Source organism: Cyprinodon variegatus, unplaced genomic scaffold (assembly GCF_000732505.1).
Source record: "Cyprinodon variegatus isolate N-32 unplaced genomic scaffold, C_variegatus-1.0 Scaffold349, whole genome shotgun sequence".
Taxonomy (NCBI): Eukaryota; Metazoa; Chordata; class Actinopteri; order Cyprinodontiformes; family Cyprinodontidae; genus Cyprinodon; species Cyprinodon variegatus.
Genome location: NW_015150802.1, coordinates 580,669 through 607,157, shown reverse-complemented (window position 1 = coordinate 607,157; position 26,489 = coordinate 580,669). Strand labels below are relative to the sequence as shown.

Sequence of the window (26,489 nt, the reverse complement as noted above, 5' to 3'; positions counted from 1 at the left end):
ATATATACACATATATATATTCGGAAAGGATCACGAATTTCCAACTAAACTAACTAACTAACTAATCTACTGATCACTTCATATTCGACTTGAGGAGCTCAAATTAATGGTGGTGTGTAATTTTCTAAGATTTACTTAAGTACAGGTAACTGAGTAAATGTAACTAGTTACAACCCATCACTTCTCATATGGCCAATGGGTTTAAGACATGTTAGTTTGGGAAAGAGATGTCATTTGCAAAGTGATGCAACTGTAAATAAATTATTTGGATCTACAGTACACAATGTCTTTCTATATAGCTTTGCTGGTCTGAGAGGTGCTTACACCGACTAAACTTTTGACATATTAAAAGAGGCAAGTTCAGTCAAGAGAGTTTCCATCATAGAACACTTTTTTTTTTAAAAGAATACTTTCTTTAGCAAAAAAGTAAAAGTGCAGACATGCATTTGTTTCTACCTAAGGTTTCTTTGCCGTGCACCTTTATCTGTGTGAAGTACAGCATGACCTCTTTTTTTCCCTTAATGTTCAAAAGTACCCAGTTATTTTATGCTCCTGTCATAAATCTTCCCATTGGATTTAATATAGAAAAGAAGTTTGAGGACAAAGTAAATATTTCAAAGCAGAATAAAACTTAAATAAGCATTAAAATACGCTACCAGTAACCTGCTTATTCCCAACGCAGTCCGGAAGGATTAATGCAAAGAGTCGTTCACTTAAAGCAAGTAAACAGAACATGACAGGTTAAAACATGGCTGTTGTCTCTTAAGTTTATCTCAGGGATTATGCTGGAGAAAAAGCTCGGACAAAGGGATCTGGCACATGTATCCTTGTGTGGTCTAAAGCAGTAAAGAGATATTGGCTGCACACAAGGAGCAAATATGAATATAGAGAAAACAAATGAGGAAACAAATAACCAAATCTAATTGTTACTTTAATATTTATAACATAACTTTTTATTGATTCTTTAATTATTCGTTTTAGGAATGATTTAGCAAGATCTCCTTGATGGTATGACAATTCATGATTGTGTAAATCACTGTTTCTTCAATGTTTTATGAAGAACTCTTAAATACAGTATATGACTGTGCAGCCACTCGTTTTTAATGCTGCCCTGGGCAACGGCCCATATAGCCTATATCACACCTGTTGACGAGCTAAGGCCTATTATTTTTGAACAAACCTTTTTATAGCCTTCTTTGATCAACTTATTGATTACACCAGCTTAATTTTTTTAGTAAAGTAAAACAATATTGGTAAAGAGAGAGCCAATAGTCTATTTCATTTAAGTATGCTGAATTAATCCATGACATTAAAGGTTGTCGGTTCAATCTGAGAGGATTTACCACTCCAACCCCTCATAAATCAAAAATTTAATTATAAAGATGGTAGAGGTTTGGTTCCTCTAGCAAAACACAAAAGCACTGTCTTGATTTTATCCATGGTTTTCAGCTGTAAGCTATGGTCTGTATCAGAATCTCAATCCAAAACCTATTTGTGAAAAGAAATCTTGGAAAAAGAAAATTCAATCTTAACCAAAATGTATTCAGTTAAAACAAGAAAGATTTGTATAGCATAACAAAACTACATAAACCTCCAGGAATATAAATTAGACGTAATATCAACGTTCAGACTTTGCATGCAAATCAACAAGGGAATTGCTCTCCACAATTGCCTTGCAGCACATGTTGATACTGTTTATTTTCATTGTTTTGCCTGTGTAAATGTGTGTGCAGTGCTGTAGAATTTGATCATCTTTATAGCTGTAATAATAAAACAGCACATGTACCAGATGTTCCTAAGCTTTAACATAAATCCAATATAAAACCTCCCAAATGATACCAAAAGCCTTGAAAACTGTTAAGCAGAAATAGATAATTGCAAATCAAGACACGGGTAAAAGATTTTCAATCACGCTTTCACAGCGCACCGTCACTCTTTGTCAATTAGGCATATGGTTTACAATGGTTTTAGTTATCCACATGTAGGAACCCACAATTTCTTCATACAGTGTCCTGGTGTTTAGCAATATTGTACCTACCTCAGGAATTGCAGAGTAGTGTATGCAGAATCCTGGCTCTGAGGAGAAGTATTCATCTGAGATGAACCGTACAATGATTTGGTTGCCTCTAGATTTTTGACTTATTGGTGCAGACTGTGACCCACACCAACGACCTTGGATCGTTTTCTCGGTGGGATCCTCTATTTCCACATAGTCATACCTAGGAAACAGGAAAAAGGCAGACAGGTAATAGATGAAACAACCTTGTTCTTAACCGGGCACAGTGAGTCCTGACAAAATATAAGATTTAGAAATGTACATGGTAAGTACTTGGAAGTACCATTTACTTCTTCATAAAGTTAGTATTGAGTTTGAGGATAATTTCATGAAAGAACCTGGAATTTTCTGGAAAATAGCTAGTACTTTCCATTAAAGTTCAGTGAAAATATCTGGTAAAATCTGGATATACATGCTTATTATTCTCTGTGGCAATAGCTGGTAAATTGAAGCTGTCTAAAATGTCCTTGAAAGATTCAGCTTGAGGAAAGTATATAGTAAGCCCGAGAAAGCAGATCAGTTCTGAAAGTTTATGTCAAACTTTTGGTGAGTTCCAACAAAGTCTAAGAAATTACCTGGAAATTTTTGTAAAAGATAAGTAAACTAACCTCCAACTTCAAGGAGAAACTTGTTCTGTTTTATAGATATTACCACTGACAAGGATTTTCTTTGAAGGGGTCATAGAATAATTATATAGGGTATTTGGTACTGGACCTTAAGGTGTCTGATAACCTTGTGTAACATTGGTTGGGCTGAAAAAGGCATATTTGCTGTTCTATGCACCCTAACGCAAGCCCAATTAAAAGCCCTAGAATGTTTCTTCCTTTTATGGTATGCTCATGAATATTTAGATGAGCTGTGCTCTGATTGGTTGGTTTACAACGAGCGAAGGTGCTCAGCCATCACCAGCTTAGCAACAGAATCATACAACAGCTTGCTGTTGTAAAGGCCTTACGGATGGAACAGCCCCTTGTTTCGGTAAAAGAAGTTTAGCAAATACTGCTTTGAACTGTTCAAGATTTTGAAAGCCGTCTTTGGTAAAATGCTTAGAGCAAATGAACAGCTGAGCATCAAACTTTGCAGGGATCTTCTGATAGACAGAAGTAATCCATGCCTGTCGAGTATTAAGATCCTTGGGAAGACTGTGAAAATTTTCCCCTTTCTCCGTGTAGCCTGGAACACGGCATTTACACCCTTGGGTATGGCTCATTTTCCAAAGAGAAACAACCTGCTTTGTAATTCTTGTAGAATTAAACCCAACTGTAGGCTAAAGAGCTAAACTAGTGTCTTCCATCTTTGCAACCTCAATTCATGTTCTTGGGCCAGTGAACGAGTGCGCTGGTCTGTATGTCAATTTTGGGGCGTGACAAAAGTACAGACCAGAACCAAATAAGGCACCATCCCCAAGTTTACGTCAACTCGAGGCTTCGTTTGGATTCGCCTGTTTTATGGTGGAAGTTTGGAATTGTGAGATTTGCATAGAAAGGAGGTGTCCATGGGGTTTGAACTTTTCTGCACGTCCATTTCACCCACTGAATTATCGTTATTCATCTATGACAATGTAAACTCAGTTTTGCATTCTATGACCCCTTTAAACTCGCTAATTTGATAAAGTGTTTCAAATTCTCATTTCAAAAATGTAGATTTAGTAAATTCTAGTCTATTTAACATATACAGTAAAATTATGTGACAGCATCTAAGATTTGCTATAAAACTGTGTATTAGTTTTATTATGTTTTGGTACTTTTCAATAACTTCTAGGTGTCAGATGGAGAACTTATACAAGCAGAAAAAAATGTCTCTTTGAAAAAAAAAGACAACAACGCCATAATACCCTTTGGGGTAATTAGTTAAAACTTAAATGAAATAACTAAGAAAATAACTAAGCACTAATAATAATTTCAGCTAAGGGTCGGAGGAAAAATACAAAAGCATTATTCCCTTTATGGCTTCATAATACTACATCTACCTATATTTGTTCAGGATGGCATCACTTCAGACCAACCTGTTAAACTTCTAAACCTATTACACGTGTATATATAAAATGAAATAGCTCTTAACCACAGCACAGGTTTTTCTGTTGTGTCTTTGCCAATACAGACAAACAAATGACTTCAACACTTCAAAAATGCAGTTTAGTAGTTCAGCATTTTATAGCGCATATATGTGTGTAGGTGGCACTGCCTTCACTGCAGCCTTATCTGACTCCTAACAGTCTGGGATTAATCACTTTGCCGTTTGCGTCAACAGACGCGCTAACCTCTCATTTACTGCTGCCAATTCGGATATTTGGATTTCAGGGACATTGTTTACATTTTCCACCAGCTTGACTGCTCAGTTTAAAATGGTTTCAACAAAGCAACTTGGGCTGACATGAGCAAAGCTAGAAAATGAGTTTTCTCTTAAGGTAAATAAACTTGCGGGTGCAGGGGTTCAGTTTTATGTTCGGGATGGGTGGATGTTTAAATGTACTGCCAAACTGTTGTCTACATAAACAAACATATTGACAAAAGTCTTTTGCAAAACTAATATTTTCACACCATCTGACATCCATCTACTAAAGTTCTAACTTATTTTTGTTTTATGCATTTTAAGTTGCTGAAAGAGCTTTCTTTCTAAAACTTCACTAAATTCCCTGACAGATGGCTCATCAATTATGCAGAATTGCCTGATCATTACACATCGCCATGTGTGCAGCCTCACCATGTTAAACAGTGATTTCTGAAAATCACCGTTTCACTAACAAAGTGTCTGTTGTATCCCAAACTTTATGAACTGTCGTTAAAAAAAATCTCTTAAATGAAATATTTACCAGAAAAAAGTTGCATTGTGCACAGAGGTGCACAGGAAACTGTGTTTAATATTCCAAAAGCTTTCTCCCACACCATTTTCACCCTATCAATTATTAATAGATAAAATATCTGCCACTGTGATGACGCAGATTATCAGAACAAACACGTTTTTTTTTTAAGGTAGAGGGCACACATGCATTTCTGAAAACAATCTCTGTCTGGGAGCTGCCAACTACGACTCTGCTGCCATGCCAACCAGCAGTAAAAGCAATCCCTCTTCAATATGCCTCTTCTCCAGTGGATTTGGTAAGAATGCCTTTCATCTTGCCACAGACAAACAGAATAGCAGATGAGCATCTCGACTATACAGCCCCTCTCTCACATCTTAGAAGAGAGATCTTGCTCCAGGCTTGCAACCACAGCTGAACATGTCTCCCACTGCTTGTTTGCTTTAGCCCCTGTCATTTCTGTGGATCACTGCATAGGGCACGGCACACTTGTTTATTTGAATCACATCGAGTTGCGAACAAAGGTAAATGCCTGGTATCAATAGCATTGTCTTAGGGTTTTTTTTTAAAGTTGTTTAGGTGTTTTCTTTTTTATCTTTTTTCTTCTTTTCTTTTTTTTTTTTTTGGCACTGAAAGCTGTGAAAGGTTTACCCAAGGGGAATATTTTGAATACATTTTTAAACACAGATATAACAGAGAAGCAGAAGAAGAAAAAAAGACCATGGGGATATATTTTTCATTGCGTCTAGTTGGAGTAAGAATGAAGGGTGTTTGAAAGGAAAAATATTGTGAAAGACACAATGAGACATGCTTGTAAATGTTCTGGGATCAGCTTAAAACTTGTTTGGCTGACGGCAAAGGAGGAAAAAAAGGAGGTTTACTTCCTTTGGCCCTGAAAAAAAGGATGTTGTTATTGTCTCTCCCTACAGTCTTTAAGGTCTCTGACAAGTGATGGCTGGTAAAGTTGGGACAGGACTAAAGCTGTGTATCCTAAACCATGGAGCAACTTTCACTCAGTGTTTTCACAGCAATGCTGACATCTTGTATAAACAGACACCCATAACTACACAGGTGTGCTGATGGTGTTATATGCCCCCCCCCCCCATTTGGTCTTTTAATCAGCAACAAATAAACACATATGCCTACAACAAAGGCTATATTAGAGGCAATAAATATACAGGGTTGAGACCAGAGCAAGAACAAACAGGATCACCTTATTGATCGCATTAACAATTATTCTAACAGCCATATTTAGAAAACATGCCCATTCATAGCTTCATGAGGTCAATTTCTCAATGATTTTTTTTATTGCAGAGCCTAAAAGCATTAAGGGAAACAGTAGTTCCATTCATCATCCATTAGAGGGCTCTCCAGGTATTTCAGATGAGGTCTCCATCCCCCCTTTCTTCTCCAACTTCTCCTAACAGGCCTCTGCTATGACAACCAGTAAGTTCTGATTTATTGACATCATGGCACAAAGCATTATGCACACTGGTTAAATTGACACAGGGAATTGGGAAGTCCATTTAAATTGAATGACAGAGGCAAAGCCGAGCAGTAATTGAAAGTGAGCTTGTCCATAAAACAGCTAATATACAGCATATGCAGCTGAGTATTTGTGTTTAAATGTTTACTTTCAGACAGCATACCGTACAACTGGAACTATTTAGTAAGCATCTAAAATTATTGACCTGATTATGTAAAATATGATGGTTTGCACAATGACATTGGGTGTCTCTACCTAAACGAATCGCTCTGCTGCGGGGGGTTTCAATATTCAGGAGCCGGCGTGGCAGGCCAAAGGCAATTTCACAAATGGCCACACTCTTTAAATCTTTAAAGATGGAGGGCAGTCCAGATGGGACACACGTCTTGTTTTCATCAGATGACATGTATCTAACATGTCTTTGGGGAAGGTCCATATGTAGCTGAGCAAGGTGAAAAAATGTGTAAATTATGAGCAGAAGTGAATGTGATCATTTATATTAAATATAAATGGTGGTAGAAAATGAAGTTAAGGTTTGAAATTTGCCCTCAGAAGTAACATAATTGCCTTTTTTCTGTGATAAAAATCTAAGTAAAAATAATTTTGAATCCCTAATTCAATGTCTCAGATAACTGCATGCCTGCTCTGTCTGTTTTCAAATGACGATGTTGAGTAATTTCCCATCTAATGTCTTACTTGCATATTCCATCTTCAGGATCCTCCAGACCAAATCTCTCATCAAATGTGAGCTGGATCCTCATGCTGTTGGCTGCCACCAGTCTCCAGACCAACATGCTGTTCCTTGGATAGGTGTGTGGGAAGTCTGGGCTGTGGATCATTCCCTCTCCAGACACAGTTATGACCTTTTCCTGAATGGATTCTTGCACTCCTGAAATAAAAAAAACATTTCCTTTATTTTCATTTTTGATAATTCTGTTGAGAGTGGCAGATCAGGAAAAATAACAAAAAACCTCAGTGTCATGATACGTGGCTGGTTTGCACTCAGCTTCCACCATGCACAGACTCTTGGTGTTAACAACCAATAAACATTTTCAGACCACATTACGGACACAAAAATCCATTCCATTTTCTTCTGCCAGGACGTGGAGGCAGCAGTCAAAGCAGAGATGCCCAGACTTTGCTATAAACACACATCTCCTCCAGGTATTCTGGGGGGACCCAGATTTTTTGGGGACCCAAAAATCAATGTATTATATTGGTAATGTCTTAAAGCACAAACCTATGAACAGGATGAAAAGGATGCATGATTTTCCAAATAATTTACAAATAAAAATAGCATCTATATGAATACAGCCCCATTACTCTGATACCACTCAGTAAAAGTGTATCCATTTGCTTTCAGAAGTCACCTTATTTTAACATTAAAAACTCAGTTTATAATCTATTACAAAAAAGAAATACAGAAGCCATGGTGACTCTGAGGTTTAATAACATAACATTACTGATCAAAGTCCACTATAAGGAACAAGCAAAATGTTGTGGAGAAGTTTAAAGTTTGGATAAGTTATAAAATATTACTTAATAGCAAAAACTCACTCTAAAAATAAACAGACACAAGGGCAAACATCCTGACATGGCTGACAGGAAGGTCATTTTATCTCTGGAGGTGCTGCTGGGATTCATTGCTCAGCTATGATATCTGTTAACAAAACAACCCTCTGAGATGATATAATAATACATTTTATTTTAAACGCCTTTAAAAACAAGATATATATTTATATAGACAGTATATATAGCCTCAGGCAGCTCAGAACCTAAATAAACACTAAGTTGCATAGTTTAATTATTAGCTGTTTTCATGTATATGCATTATTACAAAAACCACCAGCTACATAAATGAAACATGAAATTATGAGGGGTCTCAAAAAGCATATGATATAATCTGACTAGTAGCAGTTGGCTTTTAATTAGAAAGAGGAAGTTTGTCACTCAGTATGTCAAAATTTCTCGAAAAATAAAAGTTTGGACATTTCCTCCTGAGTGACAACAACGGTAGACTATCCCTTTTGCAATAGTATAGCACTTTGTTTATTGCCTTTCAGCCGTTGTTGCAAGAAATCACTGTAAAACAATGAACGTACAAGTTTTATTGAAGCATCTCGAGAAAAGCACAGAGGTGCTGTCTCTGGTTGACTGTCTGTTTGTTATCCCAGTCAATGGATTAGTAACCTGTCCACATAGCATCCAGCCTCTCGCCCAATCAATATACATTTGAGTCACTTAAAGGATATGTTTATGTGTCTTTCTGATGTTAAAACGTGGATCTTAGTCCTCTATGTTGGGAAAAAGTGAAGGACATGAATTTCTAATTAAAGGTTCAGAGACAAAAAGACTTTGAAAGAGGTAGGACATTTATTAAAGATATTTGGTTACACCTGTTTATAAGAAATAGCAGCATGATGAAGTTAGTTGGAAACTTTGAACACACCTCCCTAAGGGGTGCCTATGAATGCAAATGGTGCTGTACTTCTCTCATTAATAATACCTATTCCACAGCATATGTGTACTTACTGTGTGAAAACACATCTGAACTATTTTGTTAGGAGTAGTTTTAGTGATTTTAAGATGTTTTTTTTTTAATTTAATAAAGCAGTTATTACAAAAAATAAGATAAGATAACAATTCAAACAGCCTTTTTTTTTTTACTTATAAGAGAAATCTGGTCAGTAAGTGATACATTTCCATTTAAATTACTATTTTTCTTTCACTGGACCTTCTCCCAAAGTACTTTTATTTTAAGGGACTCAAACCGTCAGATAACTTCATTGCATAAGCGTTGTTTTCATTCATATAATTGCTTATTGTGATATTAAAAGTAGTAAACTTTGTTGTTTAGGTTTTCTTTATGATAACTCCTTGTTAATTTGTTTTGTATCTCTGATGAATGTTTTGTATTCTCCCAGCAGTCTGGTACATTATGGTCACAAGAACTAAGAGGTGTTAATGGGTACTAATGAGAGAGTGTGCTCCTGGAACATTTGACAGCATATTAATTTGGTGAGTAAACCTTTCCAACTGTTCAATAAATACATGTTTTTCCTCAAGATGCATATTGAGACTAGCCTCTCTTTAATTTCATATACACTTGATGAAGTTGCATGAGAAAGGATTAAAAAACGAGGCAGTTAAAGTTTGCACTAGCGTTTCTACGGCTTATTGCAAAAAAACAAATCTTTCCAAGCAGCACCGTTTTAATGGATGATAAGTATGGGAGAAAACCTTTTTAGATCCAATAATGGTTACTTGCACTTAAAAATAACTCAAACATATGCAAAACGAAGCAATATTTTATTCTGGATTTCTTAGACTCAATATGGTGAATGATGAATGTGAAAATGCAATTTTAAGCTGCAAGAAAACAAGAGTACTTTTTTTTTGCATTACAATTTCTCTTAGTTGCATGTTCAAATTCACACATTTCAGCCAATATCAGTCACTCAGTCACTGAGCAACCTCTTCAAAACGACTAATTGCTGCTCCCTGTGTGATGACTGATACGTTTTTGCTTTCTGCATTGGCCTCTCTCCTTTAAAGCACATCTTCTCCCAATCCGAACATAGAGACTAGAGCATAAAGGGGGAAAAAAAACTTTCAAATGTGAGGCATTCATTGTTACTGTATCTTATCAAGCTACATGAATATTTGATTCACATAGGTAAAATATACTGTTCCTTTCAACATTGCTTCTCTATAAGCCTTAGTAAAAGCTAACTATTTTGGCATAAAAGTATTAGTTTTATTATTTTAGTAACTAAATTGAAAATTGTTTATTAACTTAGAATTTTTTCTCACACCTGATTGATCCACAAGTAAAAGTTCAAAGTCCTTTGCACCATCCCAGAACACAGCCAATGGTGAAAAACAGAAGAATTAAATATCAGGCAGTAGTTAATTTAAAGCGGCTCTAAGTGTTCAGCATGTCGAGGTGAGAAACTTCTATGACAATAAATGGTCCTTAAAGGATTAGTTTAAAGCCTTCTTTACTTTCATTTGATTGCAATAGTGGATATTTGTTAGAATTCCATTTTGTGTGGGTTGTTTTTTGTGTTTTCCTCTCTCTACCACCAGATGGTGCCCTTTCCTCATTGGGCCTCCTGCACACCTGCGGCTCATTGGGTCATTACCAGAGGAGTACTTGAGCAGCAGGCTGTCACCACCTCGACACCAGAGTGTTTACCAGTATTGGGTACTCTAGCCAAACAGATTAGCAGAGTTTAACCTTAGCATTGTTTCTCTGAGTCTGAACTTGTTTTTTGTTTTGGTTCTTCGGCAGGGAGACTGTTTTACTGGATAAGCCTGGACCTTCTACCCCCTGGAAGGATTTACCGAGTCTCAGTGAGCAAGGGGAAAACCTCCACATGATCCGTTCAAGTCCACTCCTGGAAGACCAAGTGACAGTCTGCTCCTTTACTCCTCTGGGAGTATGTCTGCCTGTCCGCTCTCCAACGAGTTCCCTCTTTTCTGGATTAAACCCCCCACAAACTGGATCCAAGGATAAACCAAGAGCCCCCCAAAAGTGAGCAACTCTCCAGCAACATTCAAGCCTCAGTCTATTTTCCCACTGTCCCTGAACTGATCACTGTGATCACCCCTCCAGAGTTTCCGGTTCCGGTTCACCAGTCCACTGAGTTCCAGCATTGTTTCCCCATAGTGTTTGCTAACCTACAATAAACCTGTTTAACTTTTACCCTTAGTCTCTGAGTGGTTCTCTGCATGTGGGTCAGATCTTTAAAGGCCATTATGACTATATTTGTAGTATTCATGGTATCACTGCCACATATATTCACTTTCCGTATCATCTGGGTCTAAAATTCAATACTCTACACACACAAGTTCTACTAAGAGTAGTAATGAGCCAAAATAAACTGAAAGTATATCACAGTGGATCAACTGAAGCTTCTCTAAGAATTTGCATGTCAAGGTGAGATAAAGAATCTACATATTATACGATAGATTATTACATTTTGGAAAGCTAATCCAATGCCAGCAGAAGGTTAAAAGTTTAGGGGGTTAATTCTTGCAAGTTTATTTGCAAGTTTATTTTGCTTAGTGGCAAAAATAAAAATTTTATTAGGTGACAGAAGCTGAAAAGCACCATATCTCAGATTTTTATGATACTTGATTAGGTTCTATAGGATAAATATGTAAAAGAAAACAACTTTTAGAGAAGACTGTGTATATCACCACCTTAACATATGGTAGCTTGTATTGGCCCTGTGCTTGGCTCCACTTGCTCGTTTTTTAAAAGACAAGACCAACTGTTTTCCCAGTTACATTAATGCTATTCTTTTTTTTTTTTTTTGTCCATAACAGCTGATGTGTTTATAGCTGTAAATCTTTTTAAAATGTTACATTTATCTTTATAAAATTTATCAATGTTGCAGCCCTGTACTGTAAAGGGTCAGTGTGCAGAAATGGGTGGGGGAGGGGCATAAGAAGAACCAGGGGAAACTCTGGTAGCTCAGGCCCTTTGCGTCCCAAATCATTCAATGAAGGTAATGTGAGAATGAATATCTCAGTTTGAAAAAGAGGAAATATATTCAATATTTTAAGCTTTGACATAAGTAACCTATAATTTTTAGCAACCTATAAACCTTTTTTCCCCACTTTTTTCTGTGTCAATATCAATATGTGATATCTCCAAATCCTGCTTTTTGCAGAGAAAGCAGCACTCTGATAAGTGACTAAAGAGACTGTTAATATAGATTAAAGGCAAATATTAGTTATTTGTATACTTTTTCAGGCCCTGTATTTTCTAATAAAACTTTACACAGTGCCATGCATTCTTGCTTTGATTAAATTATCAAATTCTTTTTGATTACCACTGAGAATTTCTTTTGACATTTTCCAAAAAAAGAAAATAAGTGGAGTAGCTGAGGCATGAAGGAAATGATTCCTGAAAAAAGAACCAATTCTTCTTGATGACAGTATTACTTTGATGTTTTCATTCGGGTTTGGTGATGAGCCAGGAGGGAACAGGCTGAATATGCCAGATGCAAAGAAAAACAAAGCCTGGGCATGACTTCTCAAATAACAGGCTCTTTCATACCTGCCTGAAGAGTTTAGCCTAAAATACACTGAATACACACCACCATCATTGGATATCTTTCTTTTTATCATTTGGGAAAGGTAGTTTCTTTGTAATAGCTTTCCTTTTCTTCAGTTTTTTTTGTTGTTTTTGTGCTGTAATATTTAAAACACTATAATACTGTTAAATAGTGTATTGACATAATGATGGTGAATATATTCTGTACAAATATTTCATATATACATATATAATTGAGATTTGAGTGGCAGTTTTTTATATCTTTTGCTGGCTAAGAATGAAACAAACCAATAATCTTCATGCGATTAAAGATTGGCCCTCCATCACAATGACATGTTTTTAATTACTTCTCTATTACTATTGGCACTAGCAAACAGCTCCTCATGAATAATATGAAAGTATACACGTATAATACGTGTATTATTCCTTAATATGTGACTCCAGAGACAGATGGTATGAATAAATAGAGTTGGGAGTTACTTATATCATTATAGAAAAATGCAGGACATTATTTGTTACTTGGCAAAAACCATAAATGCTGACCAGGTCTGTTTGATAAGACTTTAAAGAAGCGGTGAGGTGAAAAATTGAGCACAAGGCTGAAGAAAAACAAAAAAGACACAAGAAAGTATTATGTCTTGATGAAAAGACATTCCAGACATCTTTATGGATGAAAGAATCTCTAATCCAAAAGGTCTCATAATATGCAACATAATCCTCACAAGCTCAACACAAATAACTGCAGTAGCTAAGAGAGCCAAATGATTACAATCATCTTGGGTTTAGGTCATTTTGCACAAATCTAAGGTACAATCTCCAATGGATTTGTATGGAGGATCTCTAGCTCAGCTTTATCAAAGCAGAGCGCTGTAAAGCAGAATGCACAAGGTAGAAACAAGCATTTATCTTTTTTTCATACTTTAAAGCTTTTTTTCCTCACTAATCATCACAAATTGCTTTATTCTGTTCACTATAAAATGTCCCAGACACACTACCAGTCAGGGGGAATTCTGGGTGTAACGTTGCTTTGAATATGACCTCACTCTTAGGGTTAACCAGTGTCATCTAATGATCACAGGAGCAGTCCCCTTGAGTGAATTACCTCAAACATGACTTTTTCTTGACCTACTTTCTTCCACTGTCAGGAAAGCAGAGCTGACTATTAAGGGAGGAAGTGACTCTGAATAAATACAAGCCTATACAGTGCAGCCATTGTGCTTTGTTCACACGTTAGTGTCTGAACCAAGCATGCTGTTAAACATTAACCTTTCCCCTGCCAAAATTAAACTGAAATGTGTATGTAGAGAGCCACAGATCGGTCCCTATACTATGGAATTTTCTTTTGCACGCTGAACCACTGCTTGCAGAAGCTACAGGGGACATGTTTTTTTTCTAACAATCACACAAGCTTATACAGACACTGAAGGAGTCAAACACGGTCATTTGTTTCCCTGCATACCTGAACTTTAATAAATGTTCAAATAGCTTTAAGCAAAGATTAACTGATAGTGACCTTTTCGCCCAGACAGCCCCTAAACAACTCAAAGGAAGAATAATAACCTTTCAGTGTGGCACTGATTAGGCTCAGAAAATGTTTATTTCTGTATTTAATGCAATCACTGTTGATGATACCTTTGATCTAAAGGCTTATTCTGTACTTTATGGTCTGTTCTAAAGAATGTCAGTCATCCCTTGTCTTCCTCTTAAGAAAACAAAGAAAAAACACCATTTCAAATTTGTGAAATATAAGGATGTAGTCACTATCAAAGACGTTCCAAATTACTTCATATTGCTACTGAAGTTTTTATTCATTAAACACATTATGAGCTGAGTATTTATTTTTCTATCTCTGCATTTGAGATTTTCCCACCGGCTACATGGATCAAACATAAGTACTTCTGACAGCCATTTCCTGTTCTGTATTTGACAACCAGGTCAGTGTGACACCAAATCCAAATTGCTTTTAATTTTAGTCTCTTACTCCCAGATCAAAATGAACGGGAGACTCCGAGTGGTTTGTGACTGAAAGAGCTTTGCTTAGGTGATGAAACTGTACCTGACAAAGAATTTCCTTCTTTTAAGAGTGTGTATTTGGGCTTTCATTCAAGTTCCCTGCCATCTGCAGCTTATTAAGACCGTGCAGTGGATACTGCAGGTGTAGTAAATTCCCAACCATGCTTCGGATATTTATTGCTTTTAGGTTTACAGTAGGTCAGGCAAGGAAGGAAGCTGAAACACACCAGAGGAATTCTATACCATTAAAAAATAATTTGGCTGCATGGGAGCCTTTCTATAGCTCTTTGATCTGCTGAGCATATGGTGCTGTGTATTTGACCAAAGAAGAAGTATATGGTAATCAAAAAACTGTGGCATGATGCCAGTAATGAGAAACAAAAACAAAACAAAAGCATGCAATTATAGTTTACAATAGTATGTAGTAGTATGCACAGCTCTAAAATATTTATGTATTTTTTTTATATTACATAGTTTACAGCTTTTATATTAAGGCAAGTGCTCAAATCAGTCTGTCTACCTTTTTACAAGTTCAGTACAAGTCCAACCTCTATAATGAGCACATGCCTCTTCCTTTTGAACTATTTCAAGAATTTTTTTTTTCTGTAAAAGACAAAGCAAAACTGTAAGGAAAAATCTTAGCAGCAAATCACAGAAGGTTTACCAGGGGCCCCAATGACTCAGGAATACAAATAACCCCACAAAGTTACATCACAGAAAAAAGCAATAGTCCCTCCTATTTCACCATGCAACACACAATCTAGTTAGGGACAAAATCAATCAAAAATCAAATGCAATCACTGTGATCCTGCCCATGTTTTTCTTGGTCCATTGCAGAGATTGACTTTCAGATTAGTAAATTGAAGTCAAAGTTGATTAAATGCCTGAATAAATGTAATTAACATATCCCAAAACTATGACCTCACAAAAGGTATTTTAGGGACTTTCGTATAAGATATCAGATTTTGCAATTAGTTTTATATTTCTAAACTGTATTTACAATCCAGCACTTCCTACCATATATACGACAGCCTTAGGGTATTACTGTAAAACCAAAACAGGTATAGGTAGGTATATGTATAAGTATTCAACATTTTCCTCTGTTTGAATATTACAAACATTGACATAAAATTCACACTAGATGAAAGTAAAAAACTGGAAAATAATCAGGGTAACATTGGGACAAAATATAAAGAATGTTGTACCCCCTTTCCTGTCAGCCTACTGTTGAAAAAAACAAGATACTAGTGCTGCAAAAACTCAACAAAAAAAAAAAACAATGGTTTGTCATTGCTATTGTTTTGTAGGATGGTGCAATTAAAGCAAAAAGATTGTAACAATAAGTGTTTTATTGAGAATGAAAACACTAACGACTATAAAAAAAATAATCAAGTGATTTTAATAACAAATCTTTCCTCTACTGAATGCAAAGATCAGCTCATCTGCAGATTTTTTAAATTAGATAAATAAGAAAAAAAGAATAAGTGAATGAAGGTGAAAACAGACGGATGAATGCAGCCCAGATTAGACACACAAACATGACATTTCCTTTGGCCACTTATCAAGATTTCCCTAAATCCTTTAAAGTTGTCCTCAGTCCAAAAGTCCTCATCATTCTCAGTGAAAAAACGGTGATCTGTGGAAGAAATTCATAAGGTAACGGTCAAAGATTAAAAATAAAGCAGAAAAAATAATAAATCTAATACAACAACTCAGAATATTTAAATGGTCCATGTTTGGTTCTTTGTCATAATATAAAGAAATGCTTGGCTTAACCATCTGTCCAAGTTCTATACATAACCAGAATGGTTAAGTGGGCCAAATGCAGATTATTTGTGAAAGGTGGGATATACAACTATCCAGTCAATCCGTGGGCAACCTACACAGACAAGGCAAAACACCATCAAGTAAATAACTGACACTACCTTAGACCTCCCAAGAATATTCTTGTATTTTCATGATACATCTCTTTTGGAAAGGGTAGTAATCTTAAAACTATTGAACTATTGAAATGAGGAGCGGTTGAGGGAGGGGCAGATGAACTACATCAATGTGCTACATAGAAAGGTCATTAGAACTGGTCCACAGTCTCCACGGTCGAAACAAAGGGTCAACTGTAACCATGAGAAATAGTGAAACATCTGTTTCATAGATTACCTGATGCAAATCTGAAATAAAACATTTGTACTTAATATGATCCAGCTGATTTACCTGGGATTTATAACTTTCTGTGAAAGAAATAGGATTATCCATTATTTTATGCATCAGATCACTCACATTTGAAGAAAATTCAAATATTATTTGTATTTTATCTACAAAATGTATTAATTTCATTAGTTCATTTTTAAACTTATTGATTATATTATCAATGTATTGAAAATTAGGCCTTTTTCTATTTTAACACTCCTCCATTGTTTTATCGGCAACTTGTTTGCTATAAGGCGGAATACATTTAAGGTGGCACTATAAAGCATTGAAAATACTTAAACAAATAAGAAATAAATGGCCTTTTACTTATATAGATCATTTTCAAGTCAATGGACTCTAAAGCACTTTACACTACATTCAGTCATTGTAACCATGCACTACCAGGCTGTCCTAACTCCCAACTCTGTTTATTCATACAGAACAATACCAGACTCTGGTCTCCACCACTAGGCAATATAGGTTAAGTATCGACCTAGATGGATTGAGAACTCCTGCATCCTTCACGACTCTACCCATTAAATGGTAATATGTAAAAGATGATAGTAAAAAGACATTCTTAATCAGTATTAATAAAATATATAAATTTTGAAACAGTAAAGAACACAACTTTCTGCATTTGCAGGCTAATTAACCTTAGAAATATGGACAGAAATTACATGTCAGCCATATATAATCTTTACTAGATGTCAATAATGCAGTTTCCAGTAAACTAAATTTAGAGTCAGGTGGCAAAAAGAAGAGCCCTGGAGTCATGATGGCTATAACTCCGGTAATGACTATGAAACATATCCTAAATCCAATGTACAAAGCGTTATCCGAGAGCCGATTACAAATCGTGATAAGGTTTTCCAAAGCCACAGCTGTGAGCTGTTAATGATAAGAAATGCACAAGAGTATGTGAGCACATGCAATGTGTGAAAAACACACACAACACAACTAACTGAAACCTCTTTTAACACCTCAGGCTTTGGGTCCATCCTGCACTGAGAATGGAACAAACATTGGACCTCTGCTCAGATTACAATGCCTTCCCACCCTTCAGTGAATCTTTTAAGGCTCCAATTAGTGCCCACAGTTGTGTTTGGCATCCAGGAAATGTAAGATTAAGTGTCACTCTTAACTGTGGCCGTCTATTTGTGTTGACCCTCTGATATTCTCGGTCCAAACCTTTAGAGCAGTTTCTAAACACAATATCAGCTTTAAAAAATCTGTTCATTTGATTTAGGTATGACAATGTTTGCAAAATTAGCTTCATTTGACACTAAAAATGAATGTTCTCCAACACAAAATACAAATAAATTAGTGGATTTTACTTTGTTTGTTTTCACTTAAATTACACCCAAGCAAGACGACAGTGGGAATCCTAGTTTAAATTCAAAACTAGTGTTAGAACATCACATTGAGGAAGAATAAAAGTAAAGGTTGTAAAATATTTCATACAGTGAGTCCCAACCTCTTCTGGCAGAGACCATGTGTTGACAGATGAACCACATCTTTTTCCAACTCCTCCTCACAGCTGTGGACGGCAGCTCCAGGCTGCTTAGTAGTCACATCTGTATGCTGGACAGCTGGATATTTGGAGAAAATTACAATTTGATCTGTGGCAAGCCAGAGTGGAGAACAGCTTTGCTGCAGCAGATTCTAAAACTGCAATTAAGGACTGATCAAAGATCCTGTTTTTGTAATGAACACAATTTAAAGGATTGGTGGCTGATCACAAAGCAGCAGCTGAGTCGCTGCCCTGGACAAAATAGGTCAAATTTCCTAAAAATAGCCCAAAATAGTTTGTCAATGTTTGGAAAGAATGATATTTTAGTTTTCAGATATAAGATTTTTCATCAAGCTCAGTTCAACTAAAATTAAGAAAATTTATCAGAATTTCTCTGAACTTCCTAGAATTTAGCTATAAATTTGCATAAAATAAATTAATAATTTAACTTTGATTGATCTCACATTGGATAAATTTACCTCTGCATTTGACCCATCCCTTTGGGGAGCTGTGGGCTGCCACTGTGAAGCGTAAGGGGAGCAGAGAGGGGTCAAGGTCCTTAATCAGGGACCCAGAGTTGAGGCTATGGGGATTGAACCGGGTACTGAAACCTTCTCAAAGTGCACTGCCCTAACCACTAGGCCAACCCACCCCAAGACTGCTACTTGAACTGTTGAACAGTATAACCTTTACATAGCATAAGGTCTGATATAATAAAAAAGGAAAGTACTGATAAAAGCATTTTAGACGATTGGTAGAGAAAATTTAATCTGTCCAATTCCACCCAATTCCCAGCAGAGGTGAGAGTTTGGTCATGTTAACTCTCACTTATTACCAATTATGGCTGATATTCATTTACATCACTACTACTTTTCTAAATACAGTCTATGCATCTTATTTTGTTGTTTAAATAAAGGTAATTGTCACTCAGTTACTGCAACAGATTCAAGGCAGCATCACATGACCTGCTTTGTCCTCTATGCTCATCGAAAGTTCGTCCTCACCCATAGGGCAGGGGACTACATAGTGGTCTTTATTGTACACTTGTTTAACTAGCAACTCAGACAGATGATAATTACTCTTCTCTCCCTCTTGGTCATGTTACTGCAGCTCCCCTCACGGTGCCTGCGCCATCTTTGTTCTCTCTCTCGCACCCATAACAAAACCATTCAGGGCTATATCTGCTCGTCTAGTGACCATCGATGTACAATATTATTCAAGTTTTTATCCACTACACATTCGGATACACATAAAATAAAGTATCCTCTATATTGTCCTCTATAGGAGTTAAGGCGTACATTTGGACACAGCCATAGTCGCTCACAGCTCTCAATGTAGCTTTTATTTAACTGTATTTTCTTCTCTGTTTGCACCTTCTGTCAACACACATACTGTACTAGGTTCATGGAGTGGAAAATGTTGTTTATGAGATTTAAAAAAAAAACTTCATGAGATATAATTGAATAATTCCCCATATTGAACTTGTCTTATTATTTTCCTTTCTTTAACAGTCAAATTTAATGTTTAAATGAAACAAGGAAATACAAGCTGGTGGTCTTTTGAGAGAATCTTTAGCTTAAAGCTTTATCTATGCTAACACTGTTCTAACACTTTAATAACTCAGATAAAGATATTGTAGAGAAAAAGAAAAATCATAATCTGGATATAAGTAGTTTAAACACTAATAAACTCCAACCAAAATCTCATTATTCTTGGATCAAAATATTTAAAATCCTATTAATTCAAATTTATCTGTCCACCAAAACTATTAATTTTAAGGCATCCATGTAGAAGAAATATGAAAACATTTGGAATATGTTTAAAATTTCATATTTCAATCCGTTTTCTCATCAATGGGCGTGAGTTTAGGGCAATGCGCGCTCCCGCGACAGGGGAGGTGATTCTCGGCAGGCAGGTAATTCTCTGCACAACAGAGTATTAAGATTATTATCTTAAAAGAACAGCCAAATGTGATGTCAATGTCTGACATCTGACTGCAAAGTCCCTCGTGTGACTTTTAGAATGCCTGTTGTCAGATCAATGTAAATATAGTTCGATGGAACTGTTAAAATAGTTTTAACTCATAAATTGCCAGGGTGTAAATCATCGAATAAATAAGCCAATAGAAGCAATACTTATTTTTTGAAAGTCTATTTTATAAAATAAATACTCTAAATGAATATTTGAAATGTGAATAAAAATATTAGATTTTGAAAATTATTTCAGCTGTTTCAATTTAATTTATTGAATTTGAATAAAACATACTTGACTTAAAAGGATTCAGATATTAAGTTACAATGTTTCGTTAGTTTTTGTTCCAAATCTTAATAGATTCGTTGCAAAAAATGTTCCTAAGTAAAATCAAATTGTCCTGCCATGACTATGAAGCTGATCCCAGTGGGAAATTAGTCCCTAGCCAGTCCAGGGACTGACTGCAGTTCTACTGTAAGGTACCTTGGTCAAGGTCAATGACCGGCGAACCTGACATGTAACATCCATACCATGCATAGTGCTTTAGGTGAATAGAATATATTAATCAGGCTATGCATGCTTCCAAAAAAAAAAAAAAAAAATACCCCCCCCCCTTTTTTTTTTTTTTTTTTTTTAACAACTCCCTCACTTTAATTGAGCGGACCAACAGGAAGAGCAAATGCAACATAATCAAAGTTTTGACATAAGCTCCTATCCTGCAAGATTCTACAAATAAAGAACCTTTTGTTCTCTTTAGTAAATCACACATATTTAAGCGAGATGCTTAAGAATCTGCAAAAAGGGCAAACTGATGGTCTAATCTCTAGCTATACAAACAATTTTGCGACTGTACCAAGCTTTACAAAATACAATAACAACTCAAAAGATTCAAATTCAAAAGAAAAATGTTTTTTCTAAACATTCTCAGCCTAGAAAATTGCCCACGGGCCGGCTGTGCTAAACCAAGCAAGTATAGGCTGGGAGTTCAAGTGGGTGCCAATTTGAGGATTAGAAAACGGGAAAATTGACATTTCTGGGGGAAGGGATGCTGTCTGCAGGCAAAGCAGTGTCTTAAAGCTGACAGGTTAATTCCTAGCACTCACAGGATAACAGACTAAAGCTCCATTGATTCAGGGGTAACTGTTTGTGCTTGAAAACACCAATAGCATACTAAAAATTGAGGGTGGCAAACAAAACTAATCTATTTTTGGTCCTCTCAGCAGTTTAAGCAAGTCTGGACAATACAAAGCCTTATAAATATTCCTCTATATATAATGGAATCATAATTATCTCTGACACATTATATCCCATATCAAACTTTAGACAATACATGTGTACTTGTTTTGGAGGTCAAGTTTTAGGTTAAAAAAGTAAATATTATTTAATAAAACAAAACAAAAAAAGAAAATCACATATTTCAATTAATTTTAGTGGAACTTTATTTGATGAACCAATACAAAAGTGAATAATTATAAAGCAAAAAGAAAATTATACATGAGTTAGAACATCTGTAAATTTAGATTAAAATTTTTACCTTAATTCTGTGCTGGACTTTTGCCTTTTGCCTTTGCTTTATCAATATCATTCACACAGTATTATGACGCCATCATTCTGGTTGACTGGTGGTAGGATAAAATGCAACATTACGGTTCTTTATCACATTAATTTGAGTGCCCAAAAGGTTCAGTTTTGGTTTCTGCCTGGAACGTGGTCTCCTACCTATTTTCTGTGCCTCCTACATGGCCTTATTTACGGTTTTCTTTCTACAATGATTATTTTTTGTCACTCTTCAATTAAGGTCATATTTGTGATGTGTAAATATATAGTAATTCTATATCCAGATTGTCTTGCCTGGGATGTGGATCTTTGAAGCTTCTACAGATTTACCACGGACCTCTTAGCTGCCTCTCTCCTAAATGCTCAACTAACTAATGTCAGATAGATGTACAGCCATGTCCTGTTAGATCTGTGCTTGAGTCATATTTTTTAAACTTTAGGATGATAGATTGAGCAAAGCTTCCCGAGTTGTTTTACAATCTAAGAACTTCTACTTTACATTCTTGAACTTATTCAGAACTTTATCCTCAACCTTGTTCTCGAATGTTCTTTAACAAATCTCTAAACTATTCTGCTGCATCTATATAACAATGAGTCAAACATAAACAGAAAACCTTTTATATTAAAAAATAAATAAAAAAACAAGATAGTAATCAAAAAATACATATTTTTCCTTCAACGCCATACATCATCCATGTGATGGTTTACAACATAAAATTAAAATTATTTTATGTTTATGTATTTAATGTTATTACTACTTTTTTTATTATTACTTTTTTTGGGGGGACGGGTTTTTAAGAACTGGCCAAAAATACAGAAAACACAAGGCGCTGTCCTGGCCTGTTGACCTTTGCTGTATGTTTTCCCCCTCTTTCTACTCCCATTTCCTATCTGCCTACTTCAAAAAATTTAATAAAATAATAAAGGTCACTAGAGCCTAAAAGTAATCTAAAGAAAAAAGATTAAAAAAAAAAACACACAACAAAAACCTGAAAATGCTTACAGTACAGCACTCAATTATTCCTGTTGAATATCCACACGGGTCATTGGCTACCTGACAGTCTGCTGTCTAATAAAATAACCTGTATGGGCCACTTTGCTCATTTAGGCAGCTCCTGGTCATCAATATCCACTTCATCTCAAATGAAACGTATCTGTTCAGTCAAATGTGTCCCAGAAACATTTGCAGCATTCCATCCGTGAACACAGCAAAAATTCTTATTTTTGGACACAATGAGTAGTGGTTAACATGAAATCAGTGAACAAGAGCTGCTTCATTACTTCCTAAATTAAACATTCACCAAATAGATGCAATTTGTTGCAGTGTGTGCACCCAGCAAATACCTTTTCCTGAAAATCTAACATTTTCAGTGTGTATTTAAAACACAGGGCTAAATTAGAGAATGGGAGTTTGGATGCGTTGATGATGCCATTTAAAAAAAAAAAAACATCAAATATCAACCCTTTGTTACTTGTGATTGGGAGACGATGAACCTAGTCACACACAATAACAGACAACCAACTCAAGAAGAGTTTTGATCTGAGAAGCAGCCTAGAGGCTCAAGGTGAGCTGCACAACTCAGGTAGGGAAATCCTTTTGAGAATGAAGTCATTGTTGTCCTTCCACCAGGACAATGATAATAAACATTAAAAACTGAATAAAATTCTGCTATGGCTAATCTTTATCATTCAGACAAAGTATTGTTAAAACTTATACTTCTTGATTATTCATAGATTTCCTACCCATACTACAATACTATCAGCTATAAGTTCTAATGTTATAATGTCATCTTCCTTAAATGTCACAATAGCAGACGCAGAAAATATCTCTTTGTAAAGGATAATCCTCTTCATTGATGAAGAGCCTTAGGTCAAATGATCTAATGCTGGAGAAAAGAATGGAAATATGGAAAATAATGGGCAGCACACGATATATAGACACAGTAACAGATTCACTCTTCTTAAGGACTGGACCTGATTAATGGGACAACATGTCTGTAACAAGGCTGGAATAGAAAATCTAAGCACCTAGATTAGAAACTTGATTATTGCACAATCAGATAATACCCACTGCGGTAACACATTGCTCCACTGATGACTTGTGTGAGGAAGTGGACACTCCTTTGTAGAAGTGTGCCCAAGATATAAAAGTCTAATGTGTTCATGATTCCATGCATTTTTCATTCTGTGACAGAGTTGGGTTCTGGCAAAAGCATCTGCCCTGATTTCTGTAGCACTTTCTCCACTTGGCTTAGAATGAAAAGATTTAAAGTTTAGCTTGGTCTGAGACTTATCGCTTTATGAGAAAATTGTAATTACTGCAGATAGTCTCTACAATACAGAACTGGGAGAACTGTAGGCACAAAGTCTGATCTTTAAATAACAGTTCAAAGCATATTGCTATGCTGCAATGGCCCAGTCAAAGCTCAGACCTGAATCCACTTTAGCGTCTGTAAGAATATAATTGCTCTATAATGATACTCTTATACAATCTAACAGAGTTTGAGCTACTGGGAAAGATGGATGTGCAAACATTTCAGCTAGTAGAAATGCATGTATCAAAAAGAACCACAGGCCTAAATGCAACTAATGTAATTTTCAAAATTAATCATTTAGGGAGAGTAAATACTTATGAATGGAATATGTTTGTAATTTACAGGTGTAAATAATGTTAAAGGTATTGTGGGTCATTCCCACAAAAATCACAATTTGAGCTACTTTGTGTTTGTCTGAGGAATTCCATTTGAAATAGAAAGTTTATGGTTGAAATTTGACAAAACGTGGTCGAGTGTCGGGTTGGATGGAGGTTTTGGAGGACCCAAATGCAGAGACAGAGGCTCAAATGGTATCTTGCCGTTTTAATAAATCAAAAAGTGGCAAATTATGCAAAAACTTAAACATAGCACATACAGAAAACCTAAATCTAGGAGACATCAGGGAAAGCAAACATGAGGAGCCAGGACATGATGGGGAACCATCAAATAGTGACTGAACAGGAGTCGTATAAATGGGAGACTGAACAAAGACCAGGCTAATCAGCAGATTGGAAGCAGGTGTGGACAGAAGAATCAAGAAGGGGGCTAGGAGAAGGAGACTGACACAAAAAAATAAACAAGAAATACATAAGAACTCAAAAATATAACCAAAAACAACTAGAATTACTTAAAAGAGAAAAGAAACCAATAAACTAGAAAACACAGAAAGACACAAATTAAAGTCTATATCTGAAAACTCAAACTGAAAACAGAACCAAAAAGTGCAGAGTATGATAGTTGAGTTTGAGGGGTGCCAATACTTTTGTGAGTCACTTAAAAACAAGTTACACCAGAGCACGATTTACATATTATTGATAATCTTGGAGTTTACAAACATGCTTTATAAGCCTAGATATCAGTGCCAGGCTACTCTATCAGGAGCTCTAATTTATGCCAAAAAAACAAGCCAGAGCAACGATCTCCGTCATACTGCAGCCTGTTGACAGGTGCGCAGCCAGACAAGTCGAACAAACTTTGCTTGTCAGGGCACAAAATGAGAGATATAAATGGACAAATGCTGATGGGAATGACAGGTCTGCTTTTTTCACTGGTAACTCATTTTATCTATTGCCCGGAAGGCTCTGAATAAAAGAAAGCTGAAGAGAAGTCTAAAAAAAGAAAGAAAAGGAAATGGAAGGACAGAGAAGGCAAATCCAACCATTCCATTCTGCCAGACTATTTCCCTGACTATTACTTACTGACTATTCTTTTATTTTATTTTGTTGATTGTTGTTATTAAAAATTAAGAAGACTTAAACTTAAATGTAGAAAATACCCATAACCATCTAAAGACAAAACATGAAATACTCATAGAGCTTAGCTCATTGCTCAACATATGCCCATAACACAATATTTGCTCTTTTTATGCTGGTGGACAAGTACAAGATAAGAGCAAATAAATATGTGTTCTCATCTTTGGGAAACAATATTTAAAAGTGTTTCGAGGTAATTAAACAAGAAAAAAAAATAATTTTTAATCAAAAAGGGTCATTTAACAGGCAAAAAAATTAGACAAAAAGGACATCAAAGTGTGCCATGCAACACTAGGCACATAGTGAAAATGATGATCAAGAACAATGCACATGATTGTTCCCCTTTGGATCGGCAATGCATTTTGAAAATATACCTAACAAGTTCAAAGTTTGACCGGTAAAATTCCACTTGGGCGGAGACAAAAACTCTAGAAACTATACTTTCTCTGATTGCATTAATGGTCAAATACAGTAGTAGCCATTCAAAATTTCCCCACTTTCCTTGATGGGCCCTTAGCTGGTCCTCTTTAATTCTTTTTAAAACATTAATATTTGTACTTAAATATTATGTCATGATTTGTGGACATTAGCATCTAAAGAGATTAAGATACAGGAGATTAAAATCTCCTGGCCAGACCCTGTAATTCAGTGAATGGGTGGAGTCAGAGGAAAAAAATATGCACACCCAGGAGATGGAGGGGGTCATTCCAGTGGCTGGAAGTTGGAGGGAAATCTGCTGGGAGTGGGAGGGAAGTGGGCTGCCATTTGTCTGGGAAGGGTCATTTTGAATGGCTGCTACTTATATATATAGCTGTCTGGAAAAATACAATTAAAGGTATGCTCCCACTCACTACTAGAAGGAGAATCTAAACAGGATTCTTTTTAACTTTTTTTTTGCATTTTGAAAGTGTAACAGGTTGCATTTTTTAAATGGTCACAAGTAAAGATGAATGCATTGTGCAATACATCACATAATAAATGCTAAATAGACATAACCAAGACTTCAGCAAAAAAAAAAATCATTTTTTCCAATAACAAAACCACAAAGGGAGGAA

The 26,489-nt window shown here is 35.9% G+C and overlaps 1 protein-coding gene across 2 annotated transcripts in view; it reads right to left on the bottom strand.

Moving 5' to 3' along the window:
• The window catches only part of pdgfc (platelet derived growth factor C), a 50,980-nt gene that overhangs the window by 5,901 nt on the left and 18,590 nt on the right, over positions 1–26,489 (bottom strand). For both annotated transcript variants that reach the window (XM_015385812.1, XM_015385811.1), the window contains 2 exons: positions 7,039–7,231; positions 2,039–2,219 (listed from right to left, as the gene is read on the bottom strand). In XM_015385812.1, coding sequence (XP_015241298.1) covers positions 2,039–2,219; positions 7,039–7,231 — 374 coding nt within the window. The remainder of the gene's footprint in view (positions 1–2,038; positions 2,220–7,038; positions 7,232–26,489) is intronic.